This window comes from Vipera ursinii (assembly GCF_947247035.1).
Source record: "Vipera ursinii genome assembly, chromosome: 5".
In the NCBI taxonomy this organism is placed as follows: Eukaryota; Metazoa; Chordata; class Lepidosauria; order Squamata; family Viperidae; genus Vipera; species Vipera ursinii.
Genome location: NC_139518.1, coordinates 13,284,480 through 13,307,051, shown reverse-complemented (window position 1 = coordinate 13,307,051; position 22,572 = coordinate 13,284,480). Strand labels below are relative to the sequence as shown.

Here is a 22,572-nt window from a genome sequence, read left to right as displayed (position 1 = left end):
AAGACTGGATCTTCTTGTAGGGTTACCAGTCATCCACCAAAGGAGGACTTTGTCTTCCAGCTCTGTTGCTTAAAATCAATCTTGCCTGGCTTTGTGAGTAGCTAGTGGTTAAGGAATCAGGCTAAAAACTGGAAAACTGTGACTTCTATTTCCCCATGAAAACTAACTGAGTGATTTTGGGCCAGTCACTCTCTCAGCTCAACCCATCTCACATGCTTGTTGTGTGTAAAACAGGAAGGGGAAGGAGTATTGGGTATGTTAATTGCCATGAATTATTTAAAAATAATAATAATAAAAGTAGGACAAAAATAAATAAATTCTCTGTAGCAGACTGCTTCCCTAGTACATCTTAACCACAAGTTAACAAGCTCCATTCTATGACCTTAATTAGTATTGATCAGAAAGCATGGGTCATAAAGAGGGCTGAAAAAAAATCTACAGACATATCATGTACACAAACTGTTTCAACTCCTTCCCTCAGAATGCCACTATAGGGTAATGCATGCTAAAACAAGTAGACACAAAGACAGATTTTTTTTCTCTCTCATGCCATCACTCTGCTGGACACCTAATTACCACAGTACTATCTTATGTCTGAAGATATTTACTCATATAATACAGCTGTATTAGTGTTATCCTTCTTATCTTTTCTACTAACTTCTTCATTGATATCTTATGGTTATATTACTTTGTTGTTTGTATGTACACTGAGAGCTTATGCACCCGAGACAAATTCCTTATATGTCCAATCACACTTGGCCAATAATTCTACTCTATTCTACTCTACTCTACTCTACTCTACTCTACTCTACTCTACTCTACTCTACTCTACTCTACTCTATTCTATTCTAATAGATTAGTGCCAGCTTGCACTGCTGCCTGAAATTGACAAGACTTTAATCAGTTACATACTGAAGACTTTTCCTATCTGGCTCTAGAACATAATTGCCATTGAAAAACCAGTGTTGCTGATGCTGGAAAAAAAAGAGTAATTTCATAGACAGTAATTTCTTTTTGTTTCCTGCAGTTTTTCAGTGTAATTTTTGTTACAGCTGTCAAGAAAGTTAAACATTACCTCTGTATTTTTCCCCATTTATTTATTTTATTTATTTTATTAAACTTATATACTGCCCTTCTCCCGTATGACACAGGGCGGTTCACAAGGTTTTTTAAAACAGTCCAACAAATTACATAAATTAAAACAATTAAAATGATTAAACTAACCTTGAAACTAAAAACCCCAATAACAATTAAAATACAATTAAAACCCCAGTTAATATTCTCAGTCCAGGCCAGAAAGCTCAAAGAGCCAGGTCTTCAGGTCCCGGCGGAATGAGCGAAGATCAGGGGAAGTCCTAAGCTCTACAGGCAGCTGGTTCCAAAGGGCTGGCACACCCACAGAGAAGGCCCTCCCCCTGGGTATTGTCCGCCGGCAATCTTTTACCAGTCGTACCCTGAGAAGACCCTCCCTGTGAGAGTGCACAGGATGAAGGGAGCTTGATGCCGGCAGCAGGTGTTCCCTCAGATATCCCGGACCCAAGCCATTTAGGGCTTTATAGATCATCACCAGCACCTTGAATCTCACCCGGAGGGCAACCGGTAGCCAATGCAGCTCACGGAGTAGAGGTGTTACATGGGAGTATCGGGAAACCCCCATCACAACCTGCGTGGCTGCATTCTGCACCAGCTGGAGCCTCCGAGTGGTCCTCAAGGGTAGCCCCATGTAGAGAGCTTTGCAGTAGTCCAATCGGGAGGTCACGAGCACATGAGTGCCTATGCGCAGGGCATTTCGGTGCAGGTAGGGCTGCAACTGTCGCACCAGGTGAACCTGGAATGAAGAAAAAGAAACCAAATCTTGTACATGGAAATAATTTCAAATTTCTTCCATAATAATCATTGGGAAACAAGAATCCCCCATAAGATTATTTTTAAACAGGAAAGAAATAGAAGTTATATGATTTATTCACAAATTTACCATAAACTCTGATAGCTATATGTTCACAGGTAGGGTTACATGTGTTTGTTATATATGGAATAATTAAATTATTATATTATTGAACAGTGTGGAGGCCTACCTCACAATCAAGAGGCTGTGAGTTTGATTCTGGGTAGCAGAAGATATTTTTTCTTAGGGCGCAAAGAGAAAATATCTGCTGTGAGTTCTGTGAAGGTGTCAGGAAGGGCATCCAGCCAATAAACGCTCAGCTCCATTCAGTCACCCCGACTCTACTCTGATGCAAGGGAGTACAGAGTCATTAAAAGAAAGAAAAAAAACTATTATATTATTGAGAGCCAGTTTATTATAGGGGTGAATGTGGTGGCCTAGAAACCAGGAAAATGTGATTTCTAGGCCTCCTTAAGCTTGAAAGATGGCTGGGTGATTTTGGGCCAGTCAATCTTTCTCATCCCGACCTACTTCACAGGTTTGTTGCTGAATGAAAAAAAGAAAGGAGTATTAGGCATGCCTCCCTCCTTCAGTTATATATAAAAAAGTGGGATAGAAATAATAGAAATAGCGGTAATGTATTAAGATTATGCTTTTCCTTCCCATTGGCATTTTCAAACCGGCTAACAAAACTGAATAATGAATTTATTTCATAGTACAACTCAGTGTGCTGTTGTTTTTTTTTGATGTCCCCAAGAAAAGACTCACATAAAAGGACTACATTCTCTGCTATTAATGCACCTTTCTTAACAATGTGTTTTCAGAGTGGCTAACAAAACTGAAAGTGAATAATGAATTTACTTTGTAGCCCAGTTCACTGTGTTATTGTTGTTGCTATTGTTTTAATGTCTGCAAGGGAAAGGGACATTGGGACTCATATACATGTACTACATCCTCCGCTCTCAATGTATCCTTGTTCACAACATATTTCTAAGAAGAAACAGAAGTGCTGTGATGCCCTTGGCAACTTAACTGCATATTCTCAATTTTCAATTTTATGGACAACCCTAAATATGCTGTAAAGAAACTTTCAGACCTTTATTATAAGCACCAGAAAGTTGAGAGAGTAGATTCAGTTATGTGCCCATATTTTCTCTTAGTAATGATTTTTTCCCCCACAAAACATAAAAAAGGCTTAAATCACAGCAGGTCTCAATATCACTGCCATATAATTATAGATGTGACAAGTGTTTCTCAATTTTGGGAACTTTAAGATGTGCAGATTCAACTCCCAGAATTCCCCTGCTAGCATGCCTTGTTGGAGAATTTTGGAAGTTCAAACACTAGTAGTGACATTTTTAGATTGCAGAGAATATGAAAAAGAAGTGTCTTCTATTTGGTTCAGAGGGGACAAGATGGCTCATTTGTTAAAGATGCTGAGCTTGTCAGTTGGAAAGCTGACAACCTGAGTTCAAGACTGGGATAAGTGCAAGGGGGTAAGCTCCCATTACTTGCCCCCGCTCCTGACAGCCTAGCAGTTCGAAAGTATGCAAATGCGAGTAGATAAATAGGTACCATTTCAGTGGCAAGGTAACAGTGCTCCATATGCTTTGGTGTATAGTCATGCTGGCCACATGACCATGGAAATGTCTTTGGCCAACTGTTTCTCCCTTGGCTAAAAAAATGGAGATGAGCACCATGCCCTAGAGTCAGACATGATTGGACATGGGAAACCTTTACCTTTATTTGGTTCAGAGCATGTGTAATGGTCAGAGATGTAGATAGAATGACAACACTGATTCCTAAAGAATGGCTGATTTTGGCAATACTGGGAGAAAAAAAAATTAGATGCAAAATTTGGGAATGGACAATGGAAAGCCTGGCTCAAGTGTCAATAGCCCGTGACTCAAGGCACAGTTATACTTGTAATTTAAAACTTAACATTTTCTCCTATCACACAGAAAATAGAATTTATAGATTAATCAGCTTGGCTTTTCCTCAAAAACAAATCAAATTATTGGCTATGTATACCTAGCATTACTCCTAGGAGAATGATCATACAGTATGTCTGAACAATGAATCTTATTGACTAAAATAGCCTACAAAATAGTTTTGTTTTCTGTATAGGTGTCAGATTAGAAGAGAGTGGTAAAATACCTATAGGACTACTATATTCTGTTGGTCTTTCAAAACAGCTTCCACTTGAGAAGAAAGACCTCTGACTTGAAAAGCAGAGTTAGATTCCTTTATGTGTGCTGAGTTATTCAGCATTAGACAATATGCGGACATGTTTCAGATGTTGGCTCTTTAAACTATAACATTTAATATGTCTTCACATGTCAGCTGCTGGCAAAGCAGTTGGTCATATCTTCCTGCACTACAAGTATACTGCTCAAAAAAATAAAGGGAATAATTAAACAACACAATGTACTGTATTTAATAGTAGGATGTCTTATCTTGTGTTCCCTTTATTTTTTTGAGCAGTATATCTCATCCATTGTCTGGGAAAGTTAGGTCATCCAAATGACTTCTGAGTCTCTTCACTATTATCAGAAGGGCATTCAAGTGTAACTCTCAAAATATAAACCCTGGTTCAAAACAATAGCAGCTTCTTAAAATAGTAGCATAGTAAATAGCATAGTGTAACTTTGACATTGTTGATATTTGATAATGTGTTGCCGATCTAGTGCTGTCCACCATTCCTTGAGCTGGCAGGTAAGTATATCAGCATAACATTTACTGCTCCCACTGGAGAGTCTTTATTACCCAAGGCATCATATCAACAAATGTTGTTGTTCTTATTTATATTGTACAAGGGATTTTAAGGATCAGAATTGATTGATTTCCCCATTTTCATTACCCTCTCTTTCCACAAACATCACCAACTGGAAATAAACTACTCACAATTGATAATTCAGTAATGTCTAACTCTTGTCGATTCTATGGGCCAGATCTCTCCAGATCTTCCGATTTTGCATTGTTTCTTTGAGTTTTTCTATGCTTTTGCTGGTGTCATCTTTGATAGTGTCCAGCCACTGGGTTCTTTGGCAGCCTGGTTTCCTTTTTACCACTAACTCTTCCCAACATAATTGCTTTCTCCAGTTACTCACAATTAATTTCCCTTGATGGGAGTTTAGCTGAGTCCGGAAAGTATAAACGGTTAGTCTGGATAACTTTAGTTGCCCATCAAAACCTGTTCTCGTTTTTACAACTGTTTTGCATGATTGTATTTGGGTGGGACATCAGTTGATTTACTCCTGTTGTCATTAGGCTGTTTTGGGACATGAATTTAGCATTATTTCTCAATAGTGCTTTTTTCAGACTTTGGAATAACAATACTCTGCAATCATGCTAAACTCTCAATCCACAGTCAAGTTTCTTTTGGATATAGGTTTAGCACAATTCCAGAATGTGCTGAACTTTATTCAAAAGCAGCCTGAACAAGAGATGTTATAGAAAGTTGCAAAAGGAAGCACTGTAGAGAAAACCAACTTTTTGCAACCAAAGTCAAAAATAACAACCAAAAAAAAGCTTCTTTCAACATGTAAAAAACAAGAAAAAATTGAAGGAAATGATTGATCCATTAGTGGGGGAAAGTGGCAAGAAGGTGACAAGCAACAGGGAGAAAGCAGAACTATTTAACTTGTTTTTTTGTGTCTGTCTTTACACAAAGGGAAAAAACAGACCAACCTATCAAAAATAGTGCCATAAAAAAGGGAATAGAAACACAAGTTAAGATAGGCAAAAAAATGGTAAGTGATCACCTGTCCAGCCTAGACGAGTTCAAATCACCAGGACCAGATGGATTACACCCCAAGGTTCTCAAGGAACTGGGAGACGTGATCTCAGAAACACTGAACTATATTTTTCAAAGATCCTGGAGCACTGGGGAACTACCAGAGGACTGGAAAAGAGCTGATGTAGTTCCCATCTTCAAAAAAGGGGAAAAAAATGGATCGAGGAAATTACAGAGGGCATTTGATAAAGTAGATCACAAACTACTACTTGATACGATAGAAAAATGTGGGTTAGACAGCATCACCACTAGATGGATTCGTAGCTGGTAGACCGGCCATACTCAGCATGTGGTCTTCAATGGAACCACATCTACATGGTGGGAAGTGTGTAGCGGGGTGCCCCAGGGCTCTGTTCTGGGCCCAGTGCTCTTCAACATCTTCATCAAAGATTTGGACGAGGGGATAGATGAGGAACCCATCAAATTTGCAGACGACACCAAGCTGGCAGGAATAGCCAACACTCTAGAAGACAGGCTTAATATACAGGAGGATCTGGACAGACATGAACACTGAACGCTATCTAACAAAACAAAATTCAGTGGTGAAAAAAGTAAGGTCCTACATTTAGGCAAGAAAAACCAAATGTATAGGTATAGTATAGGGGGTACCTTGCTCAATAGTAGTAACTGTGAGAGGGATCTCGAAAACCTAGTGGACAATCACTTAAATATTTAGCCAGCAGTGTGCTGCAGCTGCCAAAAAAGCCAACACAGTGCTAGGCTGCATTAACAGAGGAGTAGAATCAAGATTACGTGAAGTATTAATACCACTTTACAATGCCTTGGTAAGGCCACACTTGGAATACTGCATCCAGTTTTGGTCACCATGATGTAAAAAAGATGTTGAGACTCTAGAAAGGGTACAGAGAAGACCAACAAAGATGATTAGGGAACTGGAGACTAAAACATATAAGGAATGGCTGCTGGAATTGTCTCCAGAAGCTGTGAATGCTCCAACACTAGAAGTTTTTAAGAAGAGACTGGACAGCCATTTGTCTGAAATGGTATAGGGTTTCCTGCCTGAGGAGAGGTTGGACTAGATGACCTCCAACTTCCCTTCCAACTTTACTATTATATTATGCCTCCCGTACTTCCTCATGCCATATCTTTGCCACCTCCAACTCTCAACTGCTAATGAGTTGATCCAGTTTTCTGAATCAGAGATCAGCAGTTATCTGAATGAGGATTGGCTTGTGAAGGGAAAGTTGTGGAGGGAAAGCTTGTGAATTAACTTTCTTCTGCCTAAAGCTAAATAGTTTGGAAGACTTGCAGGCATGGAGGGGTTAGGGCAGGGGTAGGCAACCTCGGCTCTTTTATGACTCATGGACTTCAACTCCCAGAATTCCTGAGTCAGCTGACTCAGGAATTCTGGGAGTTGAAGTCCATGAGTCATAAAAGAGCCGAGGTTGCCTACCCCTGGGTTAGGGTTAGGGTTAGTCATGCCCATATCAACCTAAAGGGTCAATAGGAGTTTGGTTGTTCCCATCTCTTAGGAACCACTTGATAACAACACTGGAGAAATGAACAGTGAAATATAAACTGATTATATTATCAACATTGTCATTTCACTGATTCTTACTATAAAGCTTTTAGTATGTGTTCACACAGGATGTATGCACAAGAAAAAGAGTTAACTTATTAGTTTACAGGGTTTGGCCTTAATTTTAATCCCAAGCAAGACATTTCTAGAAATAAAATATGATGATGGTTTTCCATTCTCTGAAGCCATTGAAAATTCAGGTAAAGGTGATACAAGTAAAAACAACAACAACAACAACCACAACAAAACCCAACCTATTTCCCTTTCTATTACTGGCCTATTCTATTTTATCCTTTAAATAAATGGTTCTTGTGGGAGTGAATCCCATACATTAATAATTTTTATGACTAACAGTCATTTCTCTCTGAACTTCCAAATAATAAGCATGGAGCATCTTCCAGAAACAGCAGAAAACGGCAATTATTTCAACGTACAAATAGATTCTGGAAATTTGGCTGCAAGTTCCCAGTCCATAAGGAGTTTAAATTAGTTGGATAGGAATTTTTTTTTTCCTTTAGTTAACATAAAAGTGCATCAGGCAAATTTATAGGACTGGGCACATAAGTTTGAAGGAATGCTGCAGTGTTTGTTGCCAAGATACAGGATTTGTCTTTTAAGGCCATGTAGTAATTTTAGCAATTGAACACCTTCTTCTTTAAATGGATTGTGTAATAACAGAACAGCAGGTTATATTCTCTGTTTCTTAGTTCCTGAAGTTTACTAAGGAAGGCAAAACAAAGGAAAACTATATAAAAAGGAACTGAATATATGTTTTGCTTATTGTATTATTTATTACCTTTTAATATATTATATTATATTATATTATATTATATTATATTATATTATATTATATTATATTATATTATATTATATTATATTATATTATATTATATTATATTATATTATATTATATTATATTATATTATATTATATTATTATATTATATTATATCATATCATATCATTATATTATATTATTATATTATATTATATTATTATATTATATTATATTATATTATATTATATTATATTATATTATATTATATTATATTATATTATATTATATTATATTATATTATATTATATTATATTATATTATATTATATTATATTATATTATATTATTATATTATATTATATTATATTATATTATATTATATTATATTATATTATATTATATTATATTATATTATATTATATTATATTATATTATATTATATTATATTATATTATATTATATTATTATATTATATTATTTATTTAGGGATATTATATTGGTATTATGTTATATTTGTTATATTGTATTTATTATATTATACTGGTGTTAGGTTATATTTATTATATTGTATTTATTATATTACATTGCATTATTATATATAAAGCAACCTTGTCCCCATATTTCAAAGATACTCTTTAAAAGTTGTGATAACTGTTTACTTATTTATTTATTAAATTTATATGCTGCCGATCTTAATCATTATTATAATAGTAAAGTTGGAAGGTACCTTGGAGGTCATCTAATCCAAATCCCTGCTCAGGCAGGAAACCCTATACCATTTCAGAAAAATGGCTGTCCAGTTTCTTCTTAAAAACTTCCAGTGTTGGAGCATTCACCACTTCTGGAGGCAGGTTGTTCCACTGGTTAATTGTTCTGTCAGGACGTTTCTCCTTAGTTCTAAGTTGCTTCTCTCCCTGATTAGTTTCCATCCATTGCTTCTTGTCCTGCCTTCAGGCACTTTGGAGAATAGCTTGACTCCCTCTTCTTTTGGGCAGCCCCTGAGATATTGGAACACTGCTATCATATCATCCCTAGTCGTTCTCTTCATTAAACTAGACATAACCAATTCCAGCAGCCATTCCTTATATATTTTAGCCTTCAGACCTCTAATCATCTTTGTTGCTCTTCTCTGTACTCTTTCTAGAGTCTCAACATCTTTTTACATCGTGGTGACCAAAACTGGATGCAGTATTCCACGTGTGGCCTTACCAAGGCATTGTAAAGTGGTATTAGTACTTCACGTGATCTTGGGAACTACATCAGCTCTTTCCCGGTCCTCTGGTAGTTCCCCAGTGCTCCAGGATCTTTGGAAAATATAGTTCAGTGGTTCTGAGATCACATCTGCCAGTTCCTTGAGAACCTTGGGATGTAATCCATCTGGTCCTGGTGATTTGAACTCGTCTAGGCTGGACAGGTGCTCCCTCACCATTTTCTTCATATGCCAGACCTAAAAAATTATTGATTAAATTAATTAATTAATTTGCATGCTGCTTCTCTCACCAGTAAGGTGACTTGAAATGCATATAAAAAGAAATAAAAAAAGTTATTTTCATCTCCAGCTCATACCAATAATCAATTTACATGACCTTTGCTCATGACCATTTTATGTGTAAGGGGAATGTTTGATCCAAGGTATTGGGTTGCATTGGTTTATTTGGTGTCAAAGTAAACTGCTAGAAGAGTGCATTTAGCTTCTGTAACTATCTTAGGATTCTGGCTTGTTTCCTGGAAGAGTTAATGTACCAGTGAACTTTTGAGAGCCACTGAAAAGTGTTCAAACTATGCTTTATCTTTGTTTGGCTTGTGGATGCTTTCCCCCCCTAAAAATATTTAAATACACAAACACGCACAAGCAAATACATTATAGTAGAGTGAAGCAGCTTGATAGCTATATCTATTTTCTAACACGTGGTCAAGCATACTATTCCTAATAATTATAGCAGAGAGATACTGAATAATGGGTGTTGGGGTGATTATAATTTTGATTATGAATCTAAAATGCATATGGCCTTTGGATTTAACCATAAATATGACTGTTTACCAATGTGCTCAAACTCTTTCAATGGCAACGTTTTGCAAGTTTTTGGCACTTAGGGAAGAAGGCAAAGAGAAAAAACATGAGAAGATATTTCTGATTTCCCCTTTTTACTTTTATGCTTTTTCAGCTTTCACTGCTAGAAGAGGCAGGTTTCAAAGGGGCTCTTCTTTACATTGACCCTTGCCACTTACCAAAGTTTCAAAACCTGAGCAACAAAGCCTTTATGGTGTCATTGAACAGTGGTGGTGATCCTTCGACACCTGGATATTCAAGTGTTGGTGAGTGCTTTTCTGAGAGTACTTTTTTACATGAAATAAACAGTAAGCTCTTTATTGCAAAAATGGTTAGTTGAAAGCATAAAGCAAAAGTGATATAAGGGTTCTGCTATCCATAACTGTCTGTGTCAGCTGCCACCTTGTGCTCGCTCGTGCTTAATTGCTTGGGAAAATAAAAGTAAGTTTTGTGTCTTCTCGAGATGCTGCCTCAAGGTCACTCAGCTGGAAGGAGGAGGGAGTTGCATACCATACTGTGCTTGGACTAACCGTTATGAAAACAACTTGCTCGAATCTGATTGGTTACACAGAATGGGCAGTGAGAGACAGTTAAGTGGGGGAGTAGAAGCTAGGGATTTTGGCACATGATTCTCAGTTCTAGCTTTGCAATATTGAAATATGCTTGATCTCTAATAAACTATACCTTTTTTCAACAAATGGAGCCAAGGATCATTTCTATGTTATTCCTTCACCATGCTTCTCAGGACAATGTGTATCATAGACCTAGGCAGACTTTGAATGACATAAATCAAAATTGTTAGGGTTTAAATTATTTTAAGCATGATTTAGAGAAGTTTTGGACTTTTCATGAATGTAACATGTTCTGTGTGATTCATGAAAACAACCAATCTCTTTTTTTTTAGACTTCTGTGTAAAGCATTCCAAAGCAACTAAAGCAGAAATTTACACGAGTCCTAATTATATTTCCCATATTCTGCCAACTGAAGGACTGTAGAAACATATATGAAAACATATGGTAATGCAGTCTTTAAAGAAATGTAGACTGTAGCACAAGTCATTCCAAACCAAATTGAAACTGGAAAAAATGATATTTTTGTTTCATTCTTTAAAAGCAGATGTTCCTCCATACTGAAAGTTATGAAGAAGATTTGGCCAGATATGTCTTCTCCAATAAGTAAATTATTTCCACACTGCCTTTTCCTTGCTACAAAACTGAGAGTCTGAATGTCCACTGTGGTTCCATATTACTAGAAACAAAAGCTTCAAAAGTAATATTACTCTCCATTTCTCTCAGTTTCTGAAAGAATCTATCTGCTGCAGTTCAGATACATGAGACAATTTCATACATAGTACACTATGATAAGGCTTTGTTTTTGTGAAACAAAACAACCTCTTTGTCTATGGATTTCATGGTAGAGCTCTTTCTTGTCTAACTTTAGCTGCATGGAAAACATCATCATGGATTATCCCTGGATTGAGACTTGGAAAACATTCAGCCATCTTTTTACAGTTGTAGTTAATTGAAAAGGACAGGTAGCAGGTTGTAATGTAGCTCTTTGCCACTAGAGATGAAGATATCACTTTTACGTATTGACTGTTTTGCTGGTAAATTATTGGCAAAATGCTTTACAGAAGAACTTGGTAGAGCTACTGTTATTGTTCATGATCTCAAAATGTCTGCAGGGAAGAGTCAAGGAAGCAAATGATGAAACCACCCATGTGCCGTCATGACTCAACATCTGCCATGCAAATACTGAATGTGCATTAAAAAAAACAACCTTGTAGTATGAAGGTGAGACACCTTCCTAGATCCTCCTTGGATAGAAATATGTCTTTCTAAGGAATATTGAATGTTGGTATGGGTGGTGAATGCAATCTGTGAAATGTGTCTTTAAGGTGGCATCTTTTGTGAGTTTCTGTGAAGATATTGTCAAGTGCTAGGGAAATAGAGGAGATTCAGGCAGTTCAAATGAGTATAAAGATTTAAAGCTTAACCTCTCTACAAGAATCTGAACTACTAACTGTCAAGGGAAATGAGCAGGAATTAAGGAGGCATTCAAGGTGGGCTGGAATTTGATCTCTTATGGGTGTACAGGGATTCATGGCTGATGACGCATTTGACCCCTTCCTCAGGCAACATTCCTTTTCAGCCAGGCCAATCAAGATAGACTTATCATAATAATGTTAGTTGTTTTATTGGTTTTTTTTTAATTATACACTAAAATGTAGACTAATATATGGGCCAGAACTTAAATGATTGACTTGGTGTTGTACAGTTTTGAATGTTGTAACACAGGTATCAGCAATATAAAGATAGCTAACTTCATAGGTGGATTCTATTGTGATATATGACATGATTTTCTGCAACTTTTCTCCTTTGTCTTAGCCTTGCATGCCCTTAAAATTGTTCTGGAGTAATGTTTCTCAATAATGGCAAATTTAAGATACATGGACTTGAACTCTGAGAATTCTCCAGCCACCTAGGTTAACTGGGGAATTCTGGGAATTCAAGTTCACATATCTTAAAGTTGCCAAGGTTAAGAAACACTGTTCTAGTGGAATTGGGACTTCTGCCCAAAACATTATGATAGTGATAGAAAAGGACAGCAGTAGAAAGATGCCTTCCTCAACAGCAGAAGATGCCTTTCCAAAATGAAACAATCAAGTGGCTTGCACCTCATATGTTCTTTCCAATACATAATTAATAGTACCTGCATTCATACGTGTTTAAAGTTACAATTTTAAAAACCACATATTTTAAAATATGTTCTTCAGACACTCACAATCTGAGTTATACAGCTGACTCTAATCTCTTAGATGAAGGTAAAGAAAACTTAGAAGAGCTCATTGTGGAAGTCCAAAGGGAATGTGAATTTTCTGACTGAATGCTAAATATTGAGAAGAGGAAGTTAATAGTTCGTGAATTCACAGTTGATCGTGGTCAAAAGAAATAAAACTATTCCCATGTATAATTGGCAGTGCATGTATTAATTATTAATGTACTTAAAGCTACATTTTTAAAATGTGTATTTTAAAATAGGCAGTTCAAATTAATAATTTGACATACAGGATGCAGACAATGCCACTATTAATCAAAGTGAAGAAAACTCAAGATTCAAAACACGAAAAAAGTGAAAATATTGAAAAGACCATTCTTAGTGAATTTATTGTTGATGGCAAATAAGTGAAAATAATAATTTATTGTCTTGGTCTCAAGAGTAGATAAGAGGGCAAGATTCTGGAGGAATTGAGGAGGGCTTTAATTCTAGGGAAGAAAAGAACGTCAAACTTTGGGGGGGGGGAAGGATCCTTGGTGCTCTCTTGAGCTTGGTTGTTTCCATGCAGATGTTTCATTACCCAAAGTAGATAACATCATCACTGCTAGTACTAGACACTAGTACTAAGCATTTGGTACTTGGAAAAGAGCTTGAAAAAATAAATATATTTTTATGACAATAAATACTGGAACAGCTGAAGAAGTAGCATTGCCTATAGTGATGTATGGTGATCAAAGCTAGACATTCAGAAGGAGTAAAAGAAGGAAGGAATATATCTTTAAATTATGGATTCAAAGACAGTTATTAATAGTACCATGGATTCCAAAAGCACCCATTAGTCGAACTCGTATGAAGTAAAGAGTGATTGTTCCTCTGAGGCAAAGATTAGCAAGCAGTTAATCTTGGGCATGTGATGTGACTGTATGATCTACTAGAAAAAGATACTATGGGAAATTTGAAGGAAGTAAAAAAAAAAGAGAATAATCCTTCCATTCCCCCACCGTCCTTCCAGAACCGATGAAGCTTCTTAGATGAGAAGCGAAACATCTTCAAAGAAAATCCAGTTGCCTTTTGAAAAAGCATCTTTCAGACAACCATGACCTGGATGACTGAGAATCTTCATAGACAGAAAGAGAATAAATGCAAAAATAAATAAATAAAGTGGATTTACCAGTTCAGAAATAGTGTTGAAATGTCTTTGGGGGTGCTATATTTTGTCCGGGCAGATAAGTTGAGATGGATGGCATTTTGACATGCAACCTCAGAAGCAACATTTAAGTTGATAGCAACCTAACTAAACATCTCAATTTGGGAAGATCTTTTATTTCACTGTGTAAATGAATGTAGAACAGGAATGAAACAGAAGTTTGACTAAAGATACAGTATGTGAAAATAACAGGATTTAAAAACAAAAACAACAAAAACAAAAAACCAGATGGCTTCTCCTTGGTGTTCTCTGAACTTGGTTGTTTTCATGCAGGTATTTATTACCTGACTAAATAATGTGTTCAGTGGCTGAAGGAAATGAGTTTTGCTCTTTGTTTATTATTTCTTGATGGAGCTTTGTCTGCATGCAAATTTAGAGCATAGAACATGGAATCATAGGGCTGAAAGGGACATGGGAGATCTTCTAGTCTGACCTCCTGCTCAAGGCAGGCAGCTTTGTATCATCCCTGTCAAACGGATGTCCAGTCTGTTTTTGGAAAACCTCCAGTGGTGGAGCACCCACAACTCTGGAAGTCAAGCTATTCCATTGTTTAATTGTTCTCACTGTCAGAAAATTCCTCCTTATTTCTAGGGTTATTCTTCCATTTGCATGCCCTCTGAAGTGTTTGATGCCCATATGTGGCACCCATACAAGGGAATATATTAGATGAGGGTTAAAAACTGGAGTCCTTGGCACTCTCCAAGCATGCTTGTTTTTCTGCAGACATTTCATTGCCCGACTAGGTAACATCATCAATGCTAAAAGAGAATAGGGTTTGCTGAATATTTATTGTTCCTTGGTGGAGGTATAGCTGAAATCTATAGGTGAAGAGTTAAGACACTAGTTGATGCAGAGTATTGTAAAGATGCAGCATACAAGATCACAAATTACAATGCAAAAAGTGTTTCACAGCATCTTTTTTTGCCTTCTAGCTCTACAAGGAGGGGGGAAAAACAGTAAGGATCAAACTGTGAAATTGTAACAAGGTACTATCAAGAACATTTGCTGCAGTGGTGTGGCCAGACCCTGAAAACCTTTTCTTGAATTGTCACTAAATCAGCTGAAGTGACAGTACTGTGACGCGACATGACTGGAATGGCATAAGGAAAGCAAGCAAACTAGAAGAATTTGCCTCCTCGTCATGGATGGGTGTTAGCTATTCACAGCATGAAATGCCGTGACAGCTCAGTGGGATGGAATTGAGCAATTTCTCAGCATCTCAGACTACCTGACCTAGTGTTTCTAGTATTGCCCTGAAGAGTGACGGAAGTAAATGTAACATTCGCCAGCTTAATTCTTGCTTATTTCACAGGGACGTTTGAAAAATGGGTTGCTGTTTATCGTTTTGCTCAACTCTGCAGTGCTTTATGTATCCTCTATGAAACATAAAGTTAATTGAAAATGCTTACAGCGAGCCCGTGAAATGTTGGTTCAAGACCTAGATGTGATGTGCTGACTTTCTCATGAAGGCTTGTGAGGGGATACCATAGATTCCAGGTAGATTTTTTTTTTGAAGGAAAGAAAATTAAAGAGTGGCGAACATGATGTGTAGGTATGGTGTACCTGCATGGGACTGTGTGAAAAATATAGTTTATTTCTATCAGGCCCCACAAACCAAGTACAACATGTCAGAGCATACACAGTCTTATTGCACAAGATAACCCAGGAGTAAACACAGTAAACAGTGGTCTATATTAAATGGTGGTTTATCTACAATATCATACATCAGGAACAATATACATACACATGTTAATACAGCAGGATCTAACACGCAGTTACAGCAGGAAAACAGAAGAGAGAGAACAAATCTGCAGAGCCTTTCCTTTTATATAAAACTTTTAAAGAGACACAGATCCTGCTTGCTCTTAAAGAGACACAGACCCTGCTGATTCATTCCCATCATTACATCATACATTACATCAGCTGGTTAGCTATTAAATCATCACCTTGACACAACACATGGAGTTCTGAGTACTTTCTTCATTATTGTTTTCCTACTGACAGAATCTTGCCAGACTAAAGCAACTATCTGCATAACTATAGATATTCTCTGTGAACTGATAGGGATGGGTCATATTTTCCCTCTTCCTGTCTACCAGACATTCCAGGTTCTACTCCCTTTTTGCTCTCTGGGAAGGAGTTTCTGCCTAATGAGACTCTAGACTATAAAGGTAAAGGTAAAGGTTCCTCCGCACATGCATGCTAGTCGTTTCCAACTCTAGGGCCTGGTGCTCATCTCCGTTTCAAAGCCGAAGAGCCAGCGCTTGTCCGAGGACGTCTCCGTGGTCACATGGTCAACATGACTAGACACCAAAGGCGCATGGAACGCTGTTACCTTCCCACCGTAGTGGTCCCTATTTTTCTACTTCCATTTTTATGTGCTTTCAAACTGCTACGTTGGCAGAAGCTAGGATGAGTAACAGGCACTCAGTCTGTTACGTGGCACTCGGGATTCGACCCGCCAAACTGCTGACCTGATCGACAAGCTCAGCGGCCTAACCCAATGAGCCACCGCGTCCTTCTCTAGACTATATTCCACCACACATGGATATATATATATATATATATATATATATATATGTGTAAATTACTAACAAAGAATTAAAGGGAAACTGAAATGCATTTCTGACTCATTAGTCGTCATCAGCCAGCCATACCCTTCTGAGATTCGAACCATGGGCTGATTGCATATGAGGCAGTGTTATTTGCCTCTAGGCCACAAGGTCTCTCTCGCTCTGTTAGCTTTTTTTCTGCAAGGGAAGATATGTTTCAAATGTTAACTCTTTAGATTACCTTGCTAGGCCCCAAACATGGGGCAAATCTTTATTTCCTGTTTTCAGCCTATCTTGAAGGCTATCGAACAGGCAGTAGTCACACCGGACAATTCCTATATTTGTGTAAATTACTAACAAAGAATTAAAGGGAAACTGAAATGCATTTCTGACTCATTAGTCGTCATCAGCCAGCCATACCCTTCTGAGATTCGAACCATGGGCTGATTGCATATGAGGCAGTGTTATTTGCCTCTAGGCCACAAGGTCTCTCTCGCTCTGTTAGCTTTTTTTCTGCAAGGGAAGATATGTTTCAAATGTTAACTCTTTAGATTACCTTGCTAGGCCCCAAACATGGGGCAAATCTTTATTTCCTGTTTTCAGCCTATCTTGAAGGCTATCGAACAGGCAGTAGTCACACCGGACAATTCCTATATTTGTGTAAATTACTAACAAAGAATTAAAGGGAAACTGAAATGCATTTCTGACTCATTAGTCGTCATCAGCCAGCCATACCCTTCTGAGATTCGAACCATGGGCTGATTGCATATGAGGCAGTGTTATTTGCCTCTAGGCCACAAGGTCTCTCTCGCTCTGTTAGCTTTTTTTCTGCAAGGGAAGATATGTTTCAAATGTTAACTCTTTAGATTACCTTGCTAGGCCCCAAACATGGGGCAAATCTTTATTTCCTGTTTTCAGCCTATCTTGAAGGCTATCGAACAGGCAGTAGTCACACCGGACAATTCCTATATTTGTGTAAATTACTAACAAAGAATTAAAGGGAAACTGAAATGCATTTCTGACTCATTAGTCGTCATCAGCCAGCCATACCCTTCTGAGATTCGAACCATGGGCTGATTGCATATGAGGCAGTGTTATTTGCCTCTAGGCCACAAGGTCTCTCTCGCTCTGTTAGCTTTTTTTCTGCAAGGGAAGATATGTTTCAAATGTTAACTCTTTAGATTACCTTGCTAGGCCCCAAACATGGGGCAAATCTTTATTTCCTGTTTTCAGCCTATCTTGAAGGCTATCGAACAGGCAGTAGTCACACCGGACAATTCCTATATTTGTGTAAATTACTAACAAAGAATTAAAGGGAAACTGAAATGCATTTCTGACTCATTAGTCGTCATCAGCCAGCCATACCCTTCTGAGATTCGAACCATGGGCTGATTGCATATGAGGCAGTGTTATTTGCCTCTAGGCCACAAGGTCTCTCTCGCTCTGTTAGCTTTTTTTCTGCAAGGGAAGATATGTTTCAAATGTTAACTCTTTAGATTACCTTGCTAGGCCCCAAACATGGGGCAAATCTTTATTTCCTGTTTTCAGCCTATCTTGAAGGCTATCGAACAGGCAGTAGTCACACCGGACAATTCCTATATTTGTGTAAATTACTAACAAAGAATTAAAGGGAAACTGAAATGCATTTCTGACTCATTAGTCGTCATCAGCCAGCCATACCCTTCTGAGATTCGAACCATGGGCTGATTGCATATGAGGCAGTGTTATTTGCCTCTAGGCCACAAGGTCTCTCTCGCTCTGTTAGCTTTTTTTCTGCAAGGGAAGATATGTTTCAAATGTTAACTCTTTAGATTACCTTGCTAGGCCCCAAACATGGGGCAAATCTTTATTTCCTGTTTTCAGCCTATCTTGAAGGCTATCGAACAGGCAGTAGTCACACCGGACAATTCCTATATTTGTGTAAATTACTAACAAAGAATTAAAGGGAAACTGAAATGCATTTCTGACTCATTAGTCGTCATCAGCCAGCCATACCCTTCTGAGATTCGAACCATGGGCTGATTGCATATGAGGCAGTGTTATTTGCCTCTAGGCCACAAGGTCTCTCTCGCTCTGTTAGCTTTTTTTCTGCAAGGGAAGAATCTCAGAAGGGTATGGCTGGCTGATGACGACTAATGAGTCAGAAATGCATTTCAGTTTCCCTTTAATTCTTTGTTAGTAATTTACACAAATATAGGAATTGTCCGGTGTGACTACTGCCTGTTCGATAGCCTTCAAGATAGGCTGAAAACAGGAAATAAAGATTTGCCCCATGTTTGGGGCCTAGCAAGGTAATCTAAAGAGTTAACATTTGAAACATATCTTCCCTTGCAGAAAAAAAGCTAACAGAGCGAGAGAGACCTTGTGGCCTAGAGGCAAATAACACTGCCTCATATGCAATCAGCCCATGGTTCGAATCTCAGAAGGGTATGGCTGGCTGATGACGACTAATGAGTCAGAAATGCATTTCAGTTTCCCTTTAATTCTTTGTTAGTAATTTACACAAATATAGGAATTGTCCGGTGTGACTACTGCCTGTTCGATAGCCTTCAAGATAGGCTGAAAACAGGAAATAAAGATTTGCCCCATGTTTGGGGCCTAGCAAGGTAATCTAAAGAGTTAACATTTGAAACATATCTTCCCTTGCAGAAAAAAAGCTAACAGAGCGAGAGAGACCTTGTGGCCTAGAGGCAAATAACACTGCCTCATATGCAATCAGCCCATGGTTCGAATCTCAGAAGGGTATGGCTGGCTGATGACGACTAATGAGTCAGAAATGCATTTCAGTTTCCCTTTAATTCTTTGTTAGTAATTTACACAAATATAGGAATTGTCCGGTGTGACTACTGCCTGTTCGATAGCCTTCAAGATAGGCTGAAAACAGGAAATAAAGATTTGCCCCATGTTTGGGGCCTAGCAAGGTAATCTAAAGAGTTAACATTTGAAACATATCTTCCCTTGCAGAAAAAAAGCTAACAGAGCGAGAGAGACCTTGTGGCCTAGAGGCAAATAACACTGCCTCATATGCAATCAGCCCATGGTTCGAATCTCAGAAGGGTATGGCTGGCTGATGACGACTAATGAGTCAGAAATGCATTTCAGTTTCCCTTTAATTCTTTGTTAGTAATTTACACAAATATAGGAATTGTCCGGTGTGACTACTGCCTGTTCGATAGCCTTCAAGATAGGCTGAAAACAGGAAATAAAGATTTGCCCCATGTTTGGGGCCTAGCAAGGTAATCTAAAGAGTTAACATTTGAAACATATCTTCCCTTGCAGAAAAAAAGCTAACAGAGCGAGAGAGACCTTGTGGCCTAGAGGCAAATAACACTGCCTCATATGCAATCAGCCCATGGTTCGAATCTCAGAAGGGTATGGCTGGCTGATGACGACTAATGAGTCAGAAATGCATTTCAGTTTCCCTTTAATTCTTTGTTAGTAATTTACACAAATATAGGAATTGTCCGGTGTGACTACTGCCTGTTCGATAGCCTTCAAGATAGGCTGAAAACAGGAAATAAAGATTTGCCCCATGTTTGGGGCCTAGCAAGGTAATCTAAAGAGTTAACATTTGAAACATATCTTCCCTTGCAGAAAAAAAGCTAACAGAGCGAGAGAGACCTTGTGGCCTAGAGGCAAATAACACTGCCTCATATGCAATCAGCCCATGGTTCGAATCTCAGAAGGGTATGGCTGGCTGATGACGACTAATGAGTCAGAAATGCATTTCAGTTTCCCTTTAATTCTTTGTTAGTAATTTACACAAATATAGGAATTGTCCGGTGTGACTACTGCCTGTTCGATAGCCTTCAAGATAGGCTGAAAACAGGAAATAAAGATTTGCCCCATGTTTGGGGCCTAGCAAGGTAATCTAAAGAGTTAACATTTGAAACATATCTTCCCTTGCAGAAAAAAAGCTAACAGAGCGAGAGAGACCTTGTGGCCTAGAGGCAAATAACACTGCCTCATATGCAATCAGCCCATGGTTCGAATCTCAGAAGGGTATGGCTGGCTGATGACGACTAATGAGTCAGAAATGCATTTCAGTTTCCCTTTAATTCTTTGTTAGTAATTTACACAAATATAGGAATTGTCCGGTGTGACTACTGCCTGTTCGATAGCCTTCAAGATAGGCTGAAAACAGGAAATAAAGATTTGCCCCATGTTTGGGGCCTAGCAAGGTAATCTAAAGAGTTAACATTTGAAACATATCTTCCCTTGCAGAAAAAAAAGCTAACAGAGCGAGAGAGACCTTGTGGCCTAGAGGCAAATAACACTGCCTCATATGCAATCAGCCCATGGTTCGAATCTCAGAAGGGTATGGCTGGCTGATGACGACTAATGAGTCAGAAATGCATTTCAGTTTCCCTTTAATTCTTTGTTAGTAATTTACACAAATATAGGAATTGTCCGGTGTGACTACTGCCTGTTCGATAGCCTTCAAGATAGGCTGAAAACAGGAAATAAAGATTTGCCCCATGTTTGGGGCCTAGCAAGGTAATCTAAAGAGTTAACATTTGAAACATATCTTCCCTTGCAGAAAAAAAGCTAACAGAGCGAGAGAGACCTTGTGGCCTAGAGGCAAATAACACTGCCTCATATGCAATCAGCCCATGGTTCGAATCTCAGAAGGGTATGGCTGGCTGATGACGACTAATGAGTCAGAAATGCATTTCAGTTTCCCTTTAATTCTTTGTTAGTAATTTACACAAATATAGGAATTGTCCGGTGTGACTACTGCCTGTTCGATAGCCTTCAAGATAGGCTGAAAACAGGAAATAAAGATTTGCCCCATGTTTGGGGCCTAGCAAGGTAATCTAAAGAGTTAACATTTGAAACATATCTTCCCTTGCAGAAAAAAAGCTAACAGAGCGAGAGAGACCTTGTGGCCTAGAGGCAAATAACACTGCCTCATATGCAATCAGCCCATGGTTCGAATCTCAGAAGGGTATGGCTGGCTGATGACGACTAATGAGTCAGAAATGCATTTCAGTTTCCCTTTAATTCTTTGTTAGTAATTTACACAAATATAGGAATTGTCCGGTGTGACTACTGCCTGTTCGATAGCCTTCAAGATAGGCTGAAAACAGGAAATAAAGATTTGCCCCATGTTTGGGGCCTAGCAAGGTAATCTAAAGAGTTAACATTTGAAACATATCTTCCCTTGCAGAAAAAAAGCTAACAGAGCGAGAGAGACCTTGTGGCCTAGAGGCAAATAACACTGCCTCATATGCAATCAGCCCATGGTTCGAATCTCAGAAGGGTATGGCTGGCTGATGACGACTAATGAGTCAGAAATGCATTTCAGTTTCCCTTTAATTCTTTGTTAGTAATTTACACAAATATAGGAATTGTCCGGTGTGACTACTGCCTGTTCGATAGCCTTCAAGATAGGCTGAAAACAGGAAATAAAGATTTGCCCCATGTTTGGGGCCTAGCAAGGTAATCTAAAGAGTTAACATTTGAAACATATCTTCCCTTGCAGAAAAAAAGCTAACAGAGCGAGAGAGACCTTGTGGCCTAGAGGCAAATAACACTGCCTCATATGCAATCAGCCCATGGTTCGAATCTCAGAAGGGTATGGCTGGCTGATGACGACTAATGAGTCAGAAATGCATTTCAGTTTCCCTTTAATTCTTTGTTAGTAATTTACACAAATATAGGAATTGTCCGGTGTGACTACTGCCTGTTCGATAGCCTTCAAGATAGGCTGAAAACAGGAAATAAAGATTTGCCCCATGTTTGGGGCCTAGCAAGGTAATCTAAAGAGTTAACATTTGAAACATATATATATATATATATATATATATATATATATATATATATATATATATATATATATATATATATATATATATATACATATATATATATGTTTAAGTATTTGTCAAGGTTTTTTGAGTGGACCTTGCTAATTAACTCTTTCATTCCTGTTTTGGCCCGGCTCAGGGCTTATCCGCAGGAACTAGTCAACTTATGACAGCTCA

The 22,572-nt window shown here is 38.1% G+C and overlaps 1 protein-coding gene across 4 annotated transcripts in view; it reads left to right on the top strand.

Moving 5' to 3' along the window:
- Positions 1-22,572, top strand: part of NAALADL2 (N-acetylated alpha-linked acidic dipeptidase like 2) — a 474,305-nt gene that overhangs the window by 149,487 nt on the left and 302,246 nt on the right. For all 4 annotated transcript variants that reach the window (XM_083363590.1, XM_083363589.1, XM_083363591.1 and 1 more), the window contains exon 4: positions 10,163-10,313. In XM_083363590.1, the coding sequence (XP_083219716.1) occupies positions 10,163-10,313 (151 nt within the window). The remainder of the gene's footprint in view (positions 1-10,162; positions 10,314-22,572) is intronic.